Below are 16962 nucleotides of genomic sequence, written 5' to 3'. Positions count from 1 at the left end.
GTACTTCCTTGGACTAACATGCAATCTATCCATGAAGAGCTCATCCAAAGCATGAGGCTTTTGAGAACACATACATGCAGTGGAAAGTTTCATTTGTCTGTTTCATTTGTCTGTTATACAGTCCTGCTGTACATTCAGTTTTATTCCTGGCCTTACATCTTTTTACAGTATAAAGCTTTATGTTCTTCAAAGCATAACTATTATACCACTTGAACACTAAGAGCTGCAGTGGGAAAAAAGCCTCGGTTAAGGAATAATGACTGTAAAGTCAAGCACTGAAACACTAAAAAATGCACAGACAATCATTTGTATTCATGCATTATATATTTTCCAGTTTTGTGATGATTTTTTTTTCAACCTGTACAATATGCTTTATTCACTGTGAGCATAGAAAGTGCTTAGTGTGTCAGCACAGATATTGCTCAACATTGGGATTACTCACTGTTTAGTTGTATCCTCCTGTTCTAATTTGTGGTCATATACTTTATTGGTTTACTGTCCCTTATTCACTTGCTCTGAAGCTGAATATATCTTCCTTATATACTCTTTTAGTAGTATCTACAATGGAATGATATGCAAAAACATTTATGATTTGGTTTTACAGCTATTATAATGAAGTGAAGAAGCAATATAATTTCTATTTAGATATTGGACAACTGAGGCCCAGGGTAAAAAAAAAATTAGAGGTAAAACCATACACATGTCTGACTTAAAACATGGTCCTATTTTTCATATCACTTCAGTTATTACGGTGTTAAGTGTGTACCTCACTGGTTTCAAGTAGGTCTTAAGATAACTTCTTAAGTAGTTCAAACCATGGTAATGAACTCAGGCCAAGACACACATCCTCCTAGCGGCTGCTGGTCAAAAGCCTGCCTGACCTCTGCCCTCAGCCAATATTGGGGCCACAATCTGTTGCATTTACAATTCCCACAGCTCCCGAGGCTCCCGACTTTGCGGCCATGCACAGCAACTGCCCTTCTAACCTCACAGAATCACAGAAGGGTTAGGAGGTTATCTAGTCCACCCCCCCTGCCAAGGCAGGGTCACCTAGAGCAGGTGACACCGGAACGTGTCTAGGTGGGTTTGGAATCTCTTCAGAGAGGGAGACTCCACGACCTGCCTGGGCAGCCTCGTCCAGTGCTCTGTCACCCTCAACGTAAAGGCGTTCTTCTTCACGTGGAGATGGAACCTTTTGTGCTTCAGCTGATGGCCATTGCTCCTTGTTCTGTCGCTGGGTACCACTGAAGAGTCTGGCACCATCCTCCTGTTGGCACATTCTTGCCCTCGTCACGAGGCGAGGCAGACCTCGCACCCTCTCGCCGCAAGCCCCTTCTCCCCTTTTAGCAGGAGGCCGCCCGGGCTCGCACACCCCGCTCGCTGCCGGGCGGTACCGCCCCGGGCCCCGCGGTGCCCGGCGGAGCGCGGCTGCCCGGCGGCGGCAGCCAGGTACCTCCCCCCGCCGCCGCCTCCTCCGCCCCCTTTTGTGGCGGTGCCAGGCGGCCGCCGGGTTTCCTGCTGACGCCGGAGAGCCGCGGATGGGCAGGAAAGGCCGCCTCTCCTCCCGCCTCGCCCCGCCGGCAGCAGCGCGGAGCGGTCTCCGGGAGAAGCGCGGCGGAGAGGGCGCAGGTGCGGGGCGGGCCCGGCGGCCGCGAGGGCCGGGCGGCCGCGCCGAGGAGAGGGCGCCGGCCATGGCAGCCCCCGCTTCTTGAATGCTGCCAGCCGCCCCTCCGCCGCCGATGGCCGAAGCCTGGAGGCTGGAGGAGGACGAGGAGGAGCTGCGGGAGCTCGGCAGGAGGCACCGGAGGGTCGCGCTGAGCTCGGCGGCAGGTGAGCGGCGAGGGCGCGGCGGGCCGTGGCGTCGCTTCCTTTGGGCTGGCCCTGGCCCGCTCCCCGTGTCTGGATTCCTGTCGGGGGCAGGGCGGCATTGGCGGTGCCGCCCGAGGTGTGCCGGCCCCGGCGGCCTCGCCCCGGGGCAGCTCGGTTCAGCTCAGGTGCATCCGAGCCGCAGGCGTGTGCCCGCGGGCCGCTCCCAGAGCCTACTCCGAGCTGGTCATAGTCATACAGTGGCTTAAGTTAATAGGGGACTTAAAGATCACTTGGTTCCACCCCCTCTGCCGTGGGCGAGGACGCCTTCAACTAGACCGGGTTGCTCAGAGTCCCATCCAACCTGTCCTTGAGCACGCCCAAGCATAGGGCATCCACAACTTCTCTGAGCAACCTGTTCCACTGTTTCAGCACCCTGAAGCTAACACAGGCACGTGCTGACCAGCACAGACATGTCCAGGTGCATAGGGTGCCCTATCAGGAAATTAAAGGCCCAATTTTTTCAAAGTACCAAGGCAGAGGATTATCTGGATAGCAAAGTTGTTCACATTTAGCCATTTCTGTGTAGGTATGGACAGCAGGCCCTGGTGAACAGGCAAGAACCAGTGCATGTGAGAAAGAGTGGAGCTGGGGAGAGAGCAGATTGATGTGTTTTTGTAGAGTGACCCAGACAACAACAAGTTTTTGTTTGAAATTATGAAATCAGGTGGACCCTGGCAGCAGCAAAATTATTTAATTCAGACATCATTGTTAATTGGGGGTCAACATGCATGTCACTGTCCTGTAGACATTGAGGTGTGAATGCAGCATTTCTTTTTCTGTCAGTGTAAAATCCCTTCCAGAATGAATCATTTTCATAAGGTCTGTTTTCAGGTAAAATCTCAGCCATGCTACATAGTTGAAGTTGAATTCCAGATATTCTGATTTTTAATAGTTATGATACAACTGTAACAATATAGCGCCTTCTGCAATTCATGTGAGTTTCCATCCATTTGAGTAACAAGAAATTGAGTGTTCCTTTGTAGTTTACAAAAACACAGCAACATGAGGGATCCTAGAGGAAAACTTTCAACAGGCAGGCCTTCGGTGGCTCAAGTTGTGTCAATTCCTGTCTGTGCAGGTGCAGGACCCTATTGAAACCCCTGTGGTTTGGCATATCTGCAGGGTCTTGCCTTGTCTGGGGTAGAGTGCAAAAAAACAGTGTTGGTTCCTGTATGGTTTCCTCAACAGCAAAATGTTCGTGCTGCCGGTTATGATGTCTGTTTTCTAAAGGTGTTTCTTCTAAAGGTTTTATTAACAGAAAACATAGAATTGGTTCTGCAGTTTATATATGTATATAACCTTTGCCACCTTCTTGTGGAACAAAGATTGTTCCCAGAACTTGTCTTTGGCACAATGCTATTAACCAGTAATGAAAGGTGTTTTTTCAATTTTTACTAGTATTTTTTCCTGGGAGCCACCCTTTGAAATGGGGCCAGCACTGTTTGATTACCTTACTGGTGTAAAGCATGTGTGAATGAACAGCATTCTGCTTGAGCTGTCTCGCCTTCTTTCCATCTGTTTGCACGTCTCTGTGCTGGAAAATGCCACTAGGACTCCCAGCAGAGTATTCTTAAGGCATCAATGAAGAATATCATCCAAAGTAGATGAGTTTGCTGCTCTTCCCTTACTCCCTTTATTTATGTACTTTTATTTACAAACCTGTTGAAAATGAGTGGGGTTTTTTTGGGTGTAATGTGCAGTTACACTGCCAAAATGGTAATATAAATAGGTGTTAAATAAGTCTGTGAGGTATTTTGTTGTAGGGTTTAAAAAATGTAGTGGCACCTTAGCAGGCTGTCAGTTTAAGTATTTCAGTCTGTTAAACTAACTGTGAATGCAAGCAGCTTAAATTTCTGCTGTGTTCAGCCTGTGCATGGAAGTGCGTTAGGGCCGTTGATCACCTTTGTCCGGCTGGTGCAAGGCATGTGTGCAACGTGGGAGCTGAAAGGTGAAAGTTCACAAGTGCTTCTGACTTACTGAGTGCTCAGACTTAGTGGTTTATTGGAGAAGCAGAGCACAGGAGGCTCTGGAATGAAGAAGTAGTATTCTCCCTTGACGCCAGTTGCAGCTGTGCTGTGCCATGTACTGTTGGATGAAGCCAGCTAGACTAAACTAACAGCTTGCTCTAGAAGTGTGATCTCCTTTGGGGATGTGCCCTCTGCTCTCTCTTGTGTGTCAGCTCTGCTGCTTGTCCAACCTGTTGGTGAGTGAAGTCATTGGAGTTGTGGTTTGATGGTAGCCTGGGCTGATGTGCTAGTAGGCTGCCTCACTTGGAGCCCTTGTGCTTGCTAGAACCTGCACTGACCTGTTCTGGTGCATTGTCCAAGCAGAGGGGTATATTCTTGTTCTCTTCAGTCGCTGGGAGTCTTCTGATTCAGCTCACTGAAATGGTTTTGGGTGAATGTTGAAGCTGGCACAAGGGAAAGATTAGAAACATGCAGCCAGAGGGAGGTGAGTGCCTATTCCAGTCAGAAGTTAGTTTGGCTTAGATTGCTGTGAAACTGCAGCATGAGAGCTATTAGAGACCTGCTCCTGGGGGGGTTTTTTATTTGTATTTGTTTGTTTTTTAATTTGATTCACTGGAGGGTTGGTTTCTTTATTTTTTTGCTGTATTGGTTTGGGGGCTTTTTTTCTGGTTTAATGAGCTGAAGATGCTTACTTAAGCACTAGACTGCCAGAGCAGATGTTGAAGCAGGGAAGCTTGGAGGAATGAGATAGGCAAAACCATTTGTGTCCATGGGGTAGTTGTAGATAGCTCAGGTGACTTGTCTGACTGCCTGTGTCTACCACACTGCATGTCATAATCCCATATCATGGCATTATTTTCTCTGAATTCAAGAAAGTTTTTATTTGGCATGTTCTGGGAAAGCTGTGAGAAGATATTAAAGAGAGCAATTTGAAACTCTTCTAAAGAAATTATTTTCCCTTTGCAAAAATGCTGATTGAATTATATATATATATATGTTTTTTAAGTTATAGGGAGGAGAACTACAACACATTCTTTAAAAATTGAGAACAATGAAAGTAGCTGCATATGTTCATTAAAACTGAATCACCTGCTTTGGTAAAGGAAGCCACTTTTGTTGGAAAGTTTTAACCTTTTTTTACTGCAATATAAATTACGTGATTGGTTTCTACCTCCCTTGTTGCTTTTTTCTGTCACATGCATTATTGTTCTGGAAAGTCATAGAGACCACAGGATCTTAACTGGATTTTTTTGTTTAGAATGTTAGTATTTTTACTTAGTTTGTTGTCAATATAGTGGGAAGAAAAAAAAAACCAAAATGCAAAACCAGAACAATCTCACTAAAATGCTATTTCTCCATAGACTTACAGGTTCTTTCCAGTCTAACTCTAGGCCTTAATCTGGTATACTTTCCTATTTTCACTGCCTTTTTATTCTGTGACTTCTGACTAAAGTGGACTTACAGGAAAGTTTATAGTGAATATAGTAAATTTTAGTTATGAACTGCATTGGTTGATTATCATCCTTGCTGTCACATTAGGACTGAGTACCACAGTATTCTGGTATTATCTAAAGCACACAAGAAATTTTTAACATATTCAGTATCTGCATTATTTTGCTTTGAATTCTGGCCAGCATTCCCTGAGAAAGAATAGCCCATTATGGATGTGGCAGAAATTTCCTTACTGAAAAATAAAATGGAATTACCAAACATGGAAGCCAATAATGAAATTTATTTGAGTTGATTGTGATTTTTACTTTAATGTGTGGTTAAAAGTACAGGAGAACAAGGCTTCGATTTAATTTAATATTACTCTGTTTTACTTACCACAAATGCACGTCTGTGGTTTGTTCTCATACAAAGGCTGTAAATTTTGCACATGAGGTTTGCCATGCTGATTGAAACATCCCTGGGTTGAGTTTTGTTGGGTTTTTTCACCTTCCCCTATTTCTGTATCTCTGTAGTGGTTCAGATGTTTCCTGGAACTTTTCAACTCTAGTGAGCGGTTTTAGATTATGGGTGAAATCATCTATTTTTGGTTGGTTGATTGACTGAGTGCTTTGGGGTTTTTATGCCAAAACAAGATTTAGTTCAGAGTTGGATCCATTCATTACACTCCCACAGCTCCCACATCAAACTGGCACTGACTTGTTTTTGAAGCTGAGAACAATGAGCTGTATCCAGTATAACAAATTATGGTTGAATATTTCACTGCTCAACATGCTGAGAGGTTATGGGGGTACATTTCTGTAGTGTGTCTGACAAAGTTCAGTGAACATTAATTTGCAGGGCACTTTTTTACAGATAAATGAAGAATTTAATATAACAATGCTCAGCAGTTGTTCCCATGTTAATGCCAAACTGCATATTTGGCCTTAAGAAGTAAAGAATAAGATGGTCTGAAATTCTTCATTAATTCTTGGGTCTGAGACTGTTTCAGTGGTGATGTCCTTTAAGGTTCACTGGATCATAACAAGAATAGCTCAAGTTTAGTCTTTCCCAAGAGGTGCCGGCAACCCTGGAGCTGGGAGGAAGCATGATTAGAAAAATGGTAATTCGAAGACTTAGTTGCTTAACCAACTCTTACATTTAAGAAGTGGAAAATTTGGCGTCTTGCGGAAGAGAAGTCAGCATTGTTCAGCTGGAAACTTCTTTGTCTGCATGCCTGCGTCCTTCAGTGCTGATCTGGAAATGGTTCTGCTTGTCCATACCAAGTGTAACCATTTATCTTCTTTTATTAAGAGAAGAGAGAAAAAAAAAAAATCCCCATAAAGTAGATATCTTGTTTTAAATAAATTCATAAATCTGCATATTATCTGCTAGTCTGCCTGTGTGTACACAGGAAGCCCTTAAAAAGAGGACTAAGAGGAGCATTCAGGATAGGGGAGTGGGTGCCACTATTTTATTTATTTCTTTGTTTGATCAGTTAGCTCACAAATTCAATAAGTGGTGGAGTTGATGGCCAGCTGAACATCACTTTCCTCTTTTCCTTGGGATTCAGTCTGTTTTGTTTTGATAATCCTGATGAAGATTTAGGAGCTTCAGTTTTAATGACTGCTTCAGGCAGCACCACAGTAAAACACTTAAGATCCAAAGAGCACAAATAATGTAATTCTCCTGTAATAATCTCTGACTGATGCTGGTGTATTGTATCTTATTAGTTTTAAGAAGATCAGACATTTTTCATAACCCATTGAAGTTACTGCTCACATTTCTACTATATTTTGTAGTCTTTGACTGTAGCTTGCTTGAGGTAAATATAAAAACTAACTAAAGCTTTTCTGGAAGGTCAATAATATAGCCCATAATGGAAATTCTCCAATGTGTCTTGAAAGTCAAGTTAGTGGCAGGAAAAAAAAAAAAAAAAGCTTGCAGTTACTTGTCCAGGAGGGTAGACTGAATCCCAAAGAATGTTGTGCCCTCTGAATAAACAATGCTTCTAGAAATGAAGGTTGGTCTTAGGAAAATAATTAAATAACTTCTAGTAGTCAGTGGGTTGATTTCCTAGCCAAGGAAACCGTGGAAGGACAAAAAATAAGTATCATTATTAAGTGATTAAATGGACCTTCTTCATTTAGGTTAGAGCCAAAGCAAGGCACAAAAGTCTATAATTGCTTAAGGGCAGTTGAGTTTGTAGCCAGAGAATGACCCACAGAACTATGATTGCCCAAAGACCTTGCTGTTACCTGTTGTAAGCAATCATTTCCTGTCAGGACAACAAATGATAAGTCTGGGCTGTTGCATAAAGAATGGGGATAGACAGCAAGTGTAAAATGAGTCATAACCTCATTGCAAGAAGCTTTTACCACAGTGGTTGTTGTTTACAGATGGAAAAAATGTAATATTTGTAAATAAATTTGTTAATATTTGCTTTTGAGAGTATAGCCTTTGTTGTCCCAAAATGAGTTCCTTCACCCAGTGTCCAAGAGGGCAATCCACACAGAGTCGAGGTATTTGATTTATTTAGTTCAGCTCAGAAAGGGGTCCTAGCTGGCAAATTCACAAAGCCAGTACACCAATTATCAAAACTTTTCATTAATTATACATTTTGACAAGCAAAGGCATTAATGTTTATTGGCTATAATTTATACAGTTCTCTTATTAATTAGTATTTTATTTCTGTTGGTTGAACTACTTTCTTGCTTCTTCAGCTAATCAGCCCACATGCTCAGTCTTCTTTTGAGTGGGTTTCTTGAGTTGGTGGCTGTGAGTTAGTGGTTGTGGTCTTCCCCTGCCAGGGTTGCCTTTTGTCTATTAGTTAGCACATTAGTTTGATGAGTTGGCTTTGTTTATTCCTCCTAATCTGGTTCCTGCCGGCCTTATCTTGGACATTCTGCCCAGTGTCCTTGCAGTCTATCAGTTCAGCATTCTGTTGTGATTCTGTTTCTCAAATTTTGTACTCTGAAGTTCTCCCTTTTTTTTTTCTTTTTCTATAGCTGCAGTCACTGAGGCATGATTAGCTGCAATTACTGAGATATTAAATATAATTTATCTATTTGGAAGCCGTGCATCACCTTGATTTAAAATCTGGAAACAACAGAGTAGTGGTGTTGACGCTCTCCATTAAAAGTTGATGTAGTTCTGTGTGTTTTGTTTCAATAAGCATCTCACACAATATGTGCCATATGAAATTTTATTTTGATAGCACTAAAGTAATTTGCCATGAATAACTTTTCTTGATGCTAATGGTCTATAGTGAATTACAATGCTTTAGCATTCTTCAGTTTCTCTGCTTTGCTGACTTAGTGTTTGTGGCCATGGAAGTGTGGCCACTAAAGCAATTTGCCATGAACAACTTTTCTTGATGCTAATGGTCTATAGTGAAATACAATGCTTTAGCATTCTTTAGTTTCTCTGCTGTGCTGACTTAGTGTTTGTGGCCATGGAAGTGTTGTCTGGAAGGGAGCTCTGGGGTCACCTAGTCCAGCCTCTTTCTTGAAGCAGACCTGTTGCCAAGGCTAGATCAGGCCAGCCAAGGTTTTATCTAGCAGTGTCTTGAAGTCTCCTGAAAGAGAGGGATTTACAGCGTCTGCGGGCAATCTGTTTCAGGGTTTTACTTATTCCTAATGGAAGAACTTCTGCTCATCTACTGCCTGAACCTACCGAGCTACGTTTGTGACCACTGCCCTATTCAGTATGGTCCACTGACACCAGGAAAGAGTTTGTATTTGTGGTCTTTGTTGCTACCTTACAAGGAGTTGGTGTGCTGTAGTTAAATAGCTTCTTTGCCTTCTCTTTTCTGAGGTAGAGGAGTCTGGTCCTGTCAGTCTTCTCATTGCTGACAGCGCACAGTCCTGCCTTGCTTATTCAGATCCTTGGACTGTACAAAAAATGTAGTGGAAGTGTTGTTTTCATTGCTGGCCAAGATTTTTTACTCTTGGTATGCACAAAAGGCACTGAAGCATTCCAAGAGCAGATTTGGGAACACAGTATATCATCTGTTGATCTGCGGTTTATGCTTGGCAAACATCCTTCCCTTTAGAGAAGGACGAAAATAAGTTTTGTCAGAAGGCATAGATTTAGTGGTTGATTGCACATACCAAGAAAAATTCCCATTTTTCCCTTCAGCTTTGTATAACTTTTGACAGACACAGGATCTTATGTATATCAATATTTTTAAATTGACCACTTAATTGCTTCAGGTGATGTTTTAAATCTGTAGAAATTTGTATGGATTTTATGTATTATTCTAAAAACATCAATTTGACATTCCTACTTGAGAATTTAGAATCTTCTGACAGAAGTTAATGGAATGCTAAATAAGATGCTTCAAAGATGAACCTAATTGGTTTAGAAATTCTTGCATGTGTTAAAAAACAAATCTACCCCTGCTTTCCTGCTTTCTGTGGCTTGTATTTGGGTCCAGCCTGAAGGGCTGGATGACAGCAAGGCTGAAAAGTTTCACACTGAAGTAGAAGCTGAATGCAACAATTTTGCTGTTCATTTTTTTATTTCTTTCCCCTAAGATTTTAAAGAGGTTATAACTTTTATTTTGTGTGTGCGTTGCTACCTCAGCCAGCTAGTTCAGGCTTTTGAAGAAAATATGATTGGATCAAAACATGCTAAAGATTTCAAATGATTGACATTGTTACTGCTGTGTTTAGTAGTGGGCACACAGTCAACCTTTCAGAGCTGTGCTAGTACCTCGTGTGTCCCTACACATAAGCTGAAAAAACAAATGTCTTCAGGAAAGTATGCAGGAAACACCTCCTAGGTTTAAATTTTTTCCTCCAAGAGAGATTCCTTCCCCTTTGCAGTCAATTTCTTAGTGGCTTCTGGGAGGCTCCATATGAGACGCCCTGCTAGATTGCTGCCAATGGATTTATCTTTCCCAAATTCAATTCCTTTTTTGAATCCACTTAGACTTTTATTCTTTGAATCTTACATGGTAATAAGGAACACGATCATTCAATACATGAAATCAGTTACTGCCTTTTATATCCTAATGGGTATTTCTGCTGGGTACTTACTGGTTCTTGAATTATGATGATAAATTTCTTATCTATATTCTGCTTTTTAATGTGGTCTTCATCACGGTTATTTACCTCCTTAAAAACTTAGGTAAATTTTCAAGCACTGTGTTTCCTACAAAAGGGTTTCTGATCCATTCTCCTTCTAGACAGAGCATTGTATGAATAAAGGAAGGCATTTGATTTTTTTCTTGGGTTATAACATTTAGATTCTATTTAGAAGAGATAAGCAAAATTAATATAATTTGTTTTCTCAAGATGGTAATTTTGTATTCATCATTAATTCCTTCTTGCATTAGAACCTGAGTGCTTGGTATCACAGATCTATACATGAAAATTGGTTCTGGTTGTGCACATTTGTGCTAATTCATTTACTAGTATTTCTGAGTGTACAGTGTGCTGTGATCTTATTATTAAAGTGCTGTTGGTACATCCTGTTGGAGAGATGGGACATAAGTTTCTGGAAACAAGCTCAGCATTTTAATAACTTTCTCGTTATAATAAATTACTCCATTGCTGTGCTATATTCATTTTATAACTGTCTGCACTGTAAATGTAGGGTACAAAACTAAGAGAAATGTGGGACTTGGGATCAAAGTAGAGGTTTTATAAGAAATCTCTCTCCTTCTAGCTAGTACTTGAAGAACAGCATTGCCAGGGACCACAGTTCAACCGATGACAAGTGCTGTACACTTCCATCATTTGTCTTAAGCTTTGCATTCTTCGCAAGTATGTCTGACACAACACCCTGTGAACTCCAAACTGGGATGATGAAGTTCACCTGAAAAGGGAGTTCCTGAGACTGGGCACATGCCATGTCCTAACTGGACAGTCTAACCACATCCATTGTTTAGGCAGGTCAAGTCCATGCTTGGATGTGTGTCACTGCCAGCATGGAACAAGTATCACTAAATGATGAGATGGGATACTGCTGCAGACCTCGTATTCAGTGCTTATAGGTCTAACTTTATGAAAAAAGTGAGTTTTATCCTGTTCTAGTGTGCAAAGCTTGCTGCAGATCACCAGTATCATCTCTGGGAAATGCATGGTAGCAGCTGCCGTGACATCAGGCACATTTCATTCCTGTAATTGCTGTCCACTAGCTTGATGTTTGTGGAACCATTATCAATAACTATTTGAAATGTATCATTATGGTATTTTGGCACCATAGCAATGTAGAGGTACTTATTAGTGTATTTACAGAGGCTGAATGCGTCTGACAGGATCTGTAGGCCTTTTTGGTGAGTGCACAAAATTGGGGAGAGGTCTAGGAGTATGTGGAAGGGTAGTTATTTCCTTCTAGGTACCAAACAATTGGACCTGTTTCTGCCAGCATTACCAGAGTGTCCAGAAAAGCCATGTTTATCTGTGGTAAGCACAGGATTCTTTGTTTTGAGGGTTTCTGAATGCTTAATAGCTTTGCTGTCCTTTTGCTTGGTCATTTTAAATTGCCATATGATTTTTGAAGCCTCTCGTTGAACTGCAGGCAAAAACTGCTTTGTGTTACCTTGAGTAGCAACAGAATGAAAGAAATTTGCATTTAGAAGACTGCGAACAAGATGCAGTAGCCTCATGTCAAGCGTAGAAGCAAGTAGAGAATTACTTTTATAATAGCTGCTTTTACTGCTGTGTGTTTTTGAGGGGCTGGGAGGAGGACATTTGGGAAAAACAGGTGAGGAGGCTTTGTGAAATACTGCAGTCTTCCCAGAAATAAATACAGCAGTCAGCTTTGTCTATAATACGAAGGCTGTATGTGAGAAATCAAAGTAGTATGTATCTGAGTGGTTGTTAGAATGCATTTCTTAGAATTGTGACTTACAGCTTTCATTTTGTACACAGAGAAAACTCCAGTATTTTTATTGTGATTTGAATATGTTTTGTAAATTTTACCATGTTTTCAAATTTTAAATAAAAAATAATACACCAAACTGTGTTGTGAGCCATGCTCTACTTTTGCTGAGCATGCATGAACTTCCTACCAAGTAGTATAAAAGCCCTGTGCTTTTATAAAACGCCAGGAGGGGTTGCCTACCTCTGTTTCATCACAGCTGGTGGTATTTCTATTCTGTGAGTTGCTGTCTCCTTCCCTGTCTCCTGTCTTCCCTCTTTATAAAAATATCTTCTTTTTTGGAGCTTGGGAGGGTGTTTCACATTGGTTAGGCAAGTGGGTCTTAAGAAGGTCATGGCGATGATGTCCAGTGACTGCATCTTTCTGTCTCTGTTAAAGACACAGGACCTTTGGGCTTCCTCAGTAATCCTCTCCTCTTTGGCTCTCTTAACAATTAGTCAGGACTTGCATTGTGCTCCCACTGTTGGGATTGACTTTCCATTTTGAATTCCTATCTCAAGTTGTAGTAAGATTCTAATTTAGTTTTGCTCAGGTATGTCTGCACGCCTTCATTTTTCCATGGACGCAAAAGATGTGGCTACAGAGGGATCAGTTGGACAGCACACATGGGCCTTCTGCACAAGGTGACACCATGGTGCGAGGAATCCAGCTGTACATAGCAACTGCTGGTCAGGATGGGCTTCCAGGGCCAAAGGGCACATTTATGCAGGTTTACATGCACATGTTAGGCCAGACATGAAGGACTCTGAGGTACCTTGAAGGGGATTTGGTAGATGTTTAACACTTACTTGGAGTAGACGTGGATAAATTGAGTGCAAACCTCAGTAAAATATTTTCAGAATGCCAGGTGATTCACATTTTTAAAAATTGGATGCTGATCATTACATTATTAAATAATATGCATTAAAATATTACTTGCTTTAATAACAGCAAAGTGCTGGGCTTCCTGTTCTGCAGAATAGTGGCAGAGACTTGCACAACTTTTAAGTATGTACTCAAAGCTGATGGATGAGGGTTATCTCGGGGTACAACAATTTATTCGTATTTGCCAGTGTCATTAAATAAATCCATTTTTTGCGCCTTCACATTAATCCCTTTTATGATGTGTCTAGGTCTTATAATCTTTGTTTGATGATAAAGTGCAAGAGTCCTTTTTGGGAATAATCCATTTTATGGTACTTCAGAAGAATCCATTTCACATGAGAAGCAATTGTTACATTCAGTTTCCCAGATTTTTTTATTTCTGTGCTGGGCAGAATTACCAATGTCACTGGAGGGAAAATATTTTGTTAATTGGCTAATTTCAAACGCAAGTCCCTAGAAAATTAGTGCTTGTAACAAAATCAGTGAAATTTAAGACTGTTCTTGTTAGGTGAACTGGGTAAAGAGCTTGGGGATTCATTAATCATAAGTAGTGACAGAGGACCACAAAACATTCCAGGAACAAGCTACTGAGTATTTCAGCAGTATCTTAAGCGAAATAAATACTTTCATTTGCCTGGTACATTTCTTCTATTTTTAGAGCTACTGCTTTTTTTTAATGATTGAGTGTATTACAGTCCTTTCTTTTCATACATTATTTTCTTTTTCTCTGTGTCATTTCATCTCCCCAGTCTCCAGATTTCTCCCACAGTGCAGACCTATGCACTTACTTGCACTCACTTTCATGTCTGATATCTAAATTGGAAGTCAATGTTACCTTTATTCTGTCAATGGCTTCACAGGATGAAGTAGTCAAGAAAGAAATTTTCTTGTTTGTTTTAAAGCCAAATTAGTTTCCTAATATACAGAAGGGGGGAATATCTTCTGAATTGTTATTCAGCACTTTATTGTGAATCCATGTCTTGCCCATATTGAATATGACTTAGCTTCCAAATGCTTAATACATAAGATTACACTGGGAATTTTTGTTGTTGAGGTTTACCATGTCAACAGTATGTTGTTACAGGTGAATGTACCTACACACAAAAAACCTGAAAGTGCTGTTGGTGCTGGATGTTCTGGTTCTCAAGCAGGGCAAGTCCCTGAGGAGGAAAATAATGGAATAAATTTGGATCTTGCACATTGTGTATGAATGTTTAGAAGATAGTCTGTTAATACAGTGTCAGAAGGACAAGTTTATTCACACATCTAACTACTGCATTTATTGCATGTTGAGTATCAACACCCTGTGACAGGCAGACAAAGGTAATACTGAATGAGTTCTGTGGTCTAGGTGAAAAATATGCAAAATCTCGGCAGACATGCTAAATCTCTGATTTGGGAAGAAAAAGGTAGTACAGTGCTCTTGAAAGATAATTTCCTTTTAATTGCAATGCTAGCAACATCAGAGACTTGTTTTTCAGAAATGTAGATTTGACGTTTCTGAAATGCCTAGAGAAGAATGGATTTTGTGGTTATAAGTCTTCTGTTCATAAAAATGTTGAGTCAATTGATACTTTCCTTATGAAAGTATAAAAAAATTAAGTAGTAGGGCTCATCTAGAGTAGCTCCCTTTGTGATTCTGGTGATGTATGAATACCTGTGTCTAGTTATACCTCAAGTACATAATCTAAGAATTACATTGCACTGATCAGCTGGGATGTCTTTTATGAAGATATGGGGATTTATACTTTCAGGAGTTGCTAATTGTTTGAAAAAGAGCTTTAGAAGCAGCAGTATCCTAAATTTCCTTCTTAAACAACTGTGGTAGAAGGCAAAAGTGTGGTAACATATGTATGTAGTGGGTGTATTTGATTGCTTCTATACTTTGTTTATCATTTATGGATTAAGAACAAGCCTATTTCCCAGTGCTGAGTTTGGTCTAGGTTCTAACAGCACAAACCTTTTAGAGAAATGGTGAGAGCTTACACAGTCTGTTTCCTTTCTCTTTTGTTTTCTGCGTCAGCCCCCACTTTTGCTAGCACATATGCTCACGTTGATGCACACACACTTTCACTGTTGCAGCACAGGAGAAATGTAGGAGCAAGAGTGAGGGGGTGGAACTTCAGAGTCACAAAAACAAATCAACAGCAAATGTAGCATTGGCAAATGTAGTAGTCTCTGCTGTCCAGTAAAATCCTTTTTTCACTTACATGTTGTGCACTTAAAAGTGCACTAAATGCTTTAAAGGTGATTATAGTTTATTTTTAACCTTTTTAACAAGGTAAAAATACTATAACGTAAAGTCGTGGGATAATTACACACCTTATGGTGGTCAGTAGGTTTCAAAATTAAATACTCAACTGCAGAGGTTTAGTGTGTTCTCAGGTATGTGTTGGAAGTCCATCCCCAACCATCTATCAGTTGTTTTTAAGAGCAGGGGGAAAAAGCATTACTCCAAGTATAAAAAAAACTGCAGGAATGCTTTGTTCTTCCAAACTCAGTTACTGTTTAGCACTAAAACTGACAGACTACTATAATTTAATTGTGGGAGGTGTTATAATGTTGTTTTCTTCGTGGCAGTGTACTGCTCTGGAAGTCAACAGCGTTCTGTAGAATTTAAAGAAGTAGAAAAACTGTCTGCCTTTACAATTAAAAACTCTGAGTGTGTCTTGTTTTTGTAGCCTTTTGCAGCAAAGCTATATATAAAGTAAATTTAAATAGTTTCTTCTAAGCCTCTCATTAATCTCTGCTTAAGCCTTCTGCCTTTTAAACAACTGATAAGGGACTCTGCTGTTGGAATATTAAAATACATAAACAAATGTTCAGTTTTATGGGTTTTGCTGTATGGCTGTTCCTAACAAAATTGACCAAAATTTATAGTAGATTGTGTACAGTGGAATCAATTTGCATTGTTCGGATTCCTTACCAAGGGAGGTGCTGAAAAGAAGGAAGAGTGGCTTTGAGCCAGTATGCCTTAACAAACAAAGGCAAAAAGGTGGCAGTATCAGTGGCAATTATTGCTTGTCTCAGTGCAAAGAAAGCAGCGAGCATCGAAAATCCTGCGCTGATGCAGGTCTTTTTCCCAGAAAATGTGCGATTCATTTGAGTGAGGGCCCCATATACATGGCAATTAGAAATGAGAATTCAGAGTTCTTGATGCAGTTGGCTGGCAGGGACTGGTGCTCCATTTAGCTGTGATCACCTGGGTCTAGATGTAAATGACTAAAACGGTGACAGGAACCATCACATTTCTGCACGATGCTTTGTAAAGCTGCTGTACTGGTCTCAGCGTCTGGGTTTGTTAAGGCCTGACAGCCTTCAAAGCTCATTGGGGATAGATGCATTCATATGCATCATCAGATGAAAGTTGTACAGCCTCTTCCAATAATTTGCTTATCCTGAAAACATCACTTCTCTCTGTATTTTGATGTTGCCAGCACTGCTTAAAAGCCCATGTTTGGTTCCCATTGCTTGGTTTATCTGGAGGTTTGCCATTGTTACAGCAGCATGTCATGCTTTCTTTCCTTGTGAAACCACTGCTGCAGCCATCGGGGGCTAAAAACTTCTGGGATGGAGACTGCTGGTTGCTCCAACTATGTGTCTTCCTGAAGAGTGTTCGTGTCCCGCCTCTTTTGCTGACTGTTCAATTCAACAGGCATAGTTAAACTTGAAGATACAATATTTCCAAGAAATGGGAATGGTATGTGCCCCCCTTCCCTTCCTTCAGCTTTTAAGAGATCAAGCTGTGGAATGGGGTTAAAAGTGGGAAGTTACCAGCCTCGGGAGGTAATTGCATTGGAGGTTCCCCAGTAGCTTTGCAGTTTGACGTGGCAGAATGTGTGTTAACTTTCCACTCATTTTGCAACAACATTTTATGTTTATACATGAATTTTTTTCTAGTGAGAGCAAACTTTTCAGTTGAAGTCACTCTTAGCAACAAGAT

At 40.8% G+C, this 16962-nt stretch overlaps 1 protein-coding gene across 3 annotated transcripts in view; it reads left to right on the top strand.

Annotated features, from left to right (window-relative positions):
- The first annotated feature begins 1669 nt into the window (after window positions 1-1669).
- Window positions 1670-16962, top strand: part of SH3D19 (SH3 domain containing 19) — a 93763-nt gene continuing 78470 nt past the window's right edge. For 2 of the 3 annotated variants that reach the window (XM_040064793.1, XM_040064795.1), the window contains exon 1: window positions 1695-1830. In XM_040064793.1, coding sequence (XP_039920727.1) covers window positions 1713-1830 — 118 coding nt within the window. In that variant the 5' untranslated portion in view covers window positions 1695-1712. Of the gene's footprint in view, window positions 1831-16962 lie in introns of all 3 variants that reach the window. The other variant, XM_040064794.2, reaches the window with a different exon arrangement.

Source organism: Hirundo rustica, chromosome 5 (assembly GCF_015227805.2).
Source record: "Hirundo rustica isolate bHirRus1 chromosome 5, bHirRus1.pri.v3, whole genome shotgun sequence".
NCBI classification, from domain to species: Eukaryota; Metazoa; Chordata; class Aves; order Passeriformes; family Hirundinidae; genus Hirundo; species Hirundo rustica.
This window is presented reverse-complemented; position numbering and strand designations above follow the sequence as displayed.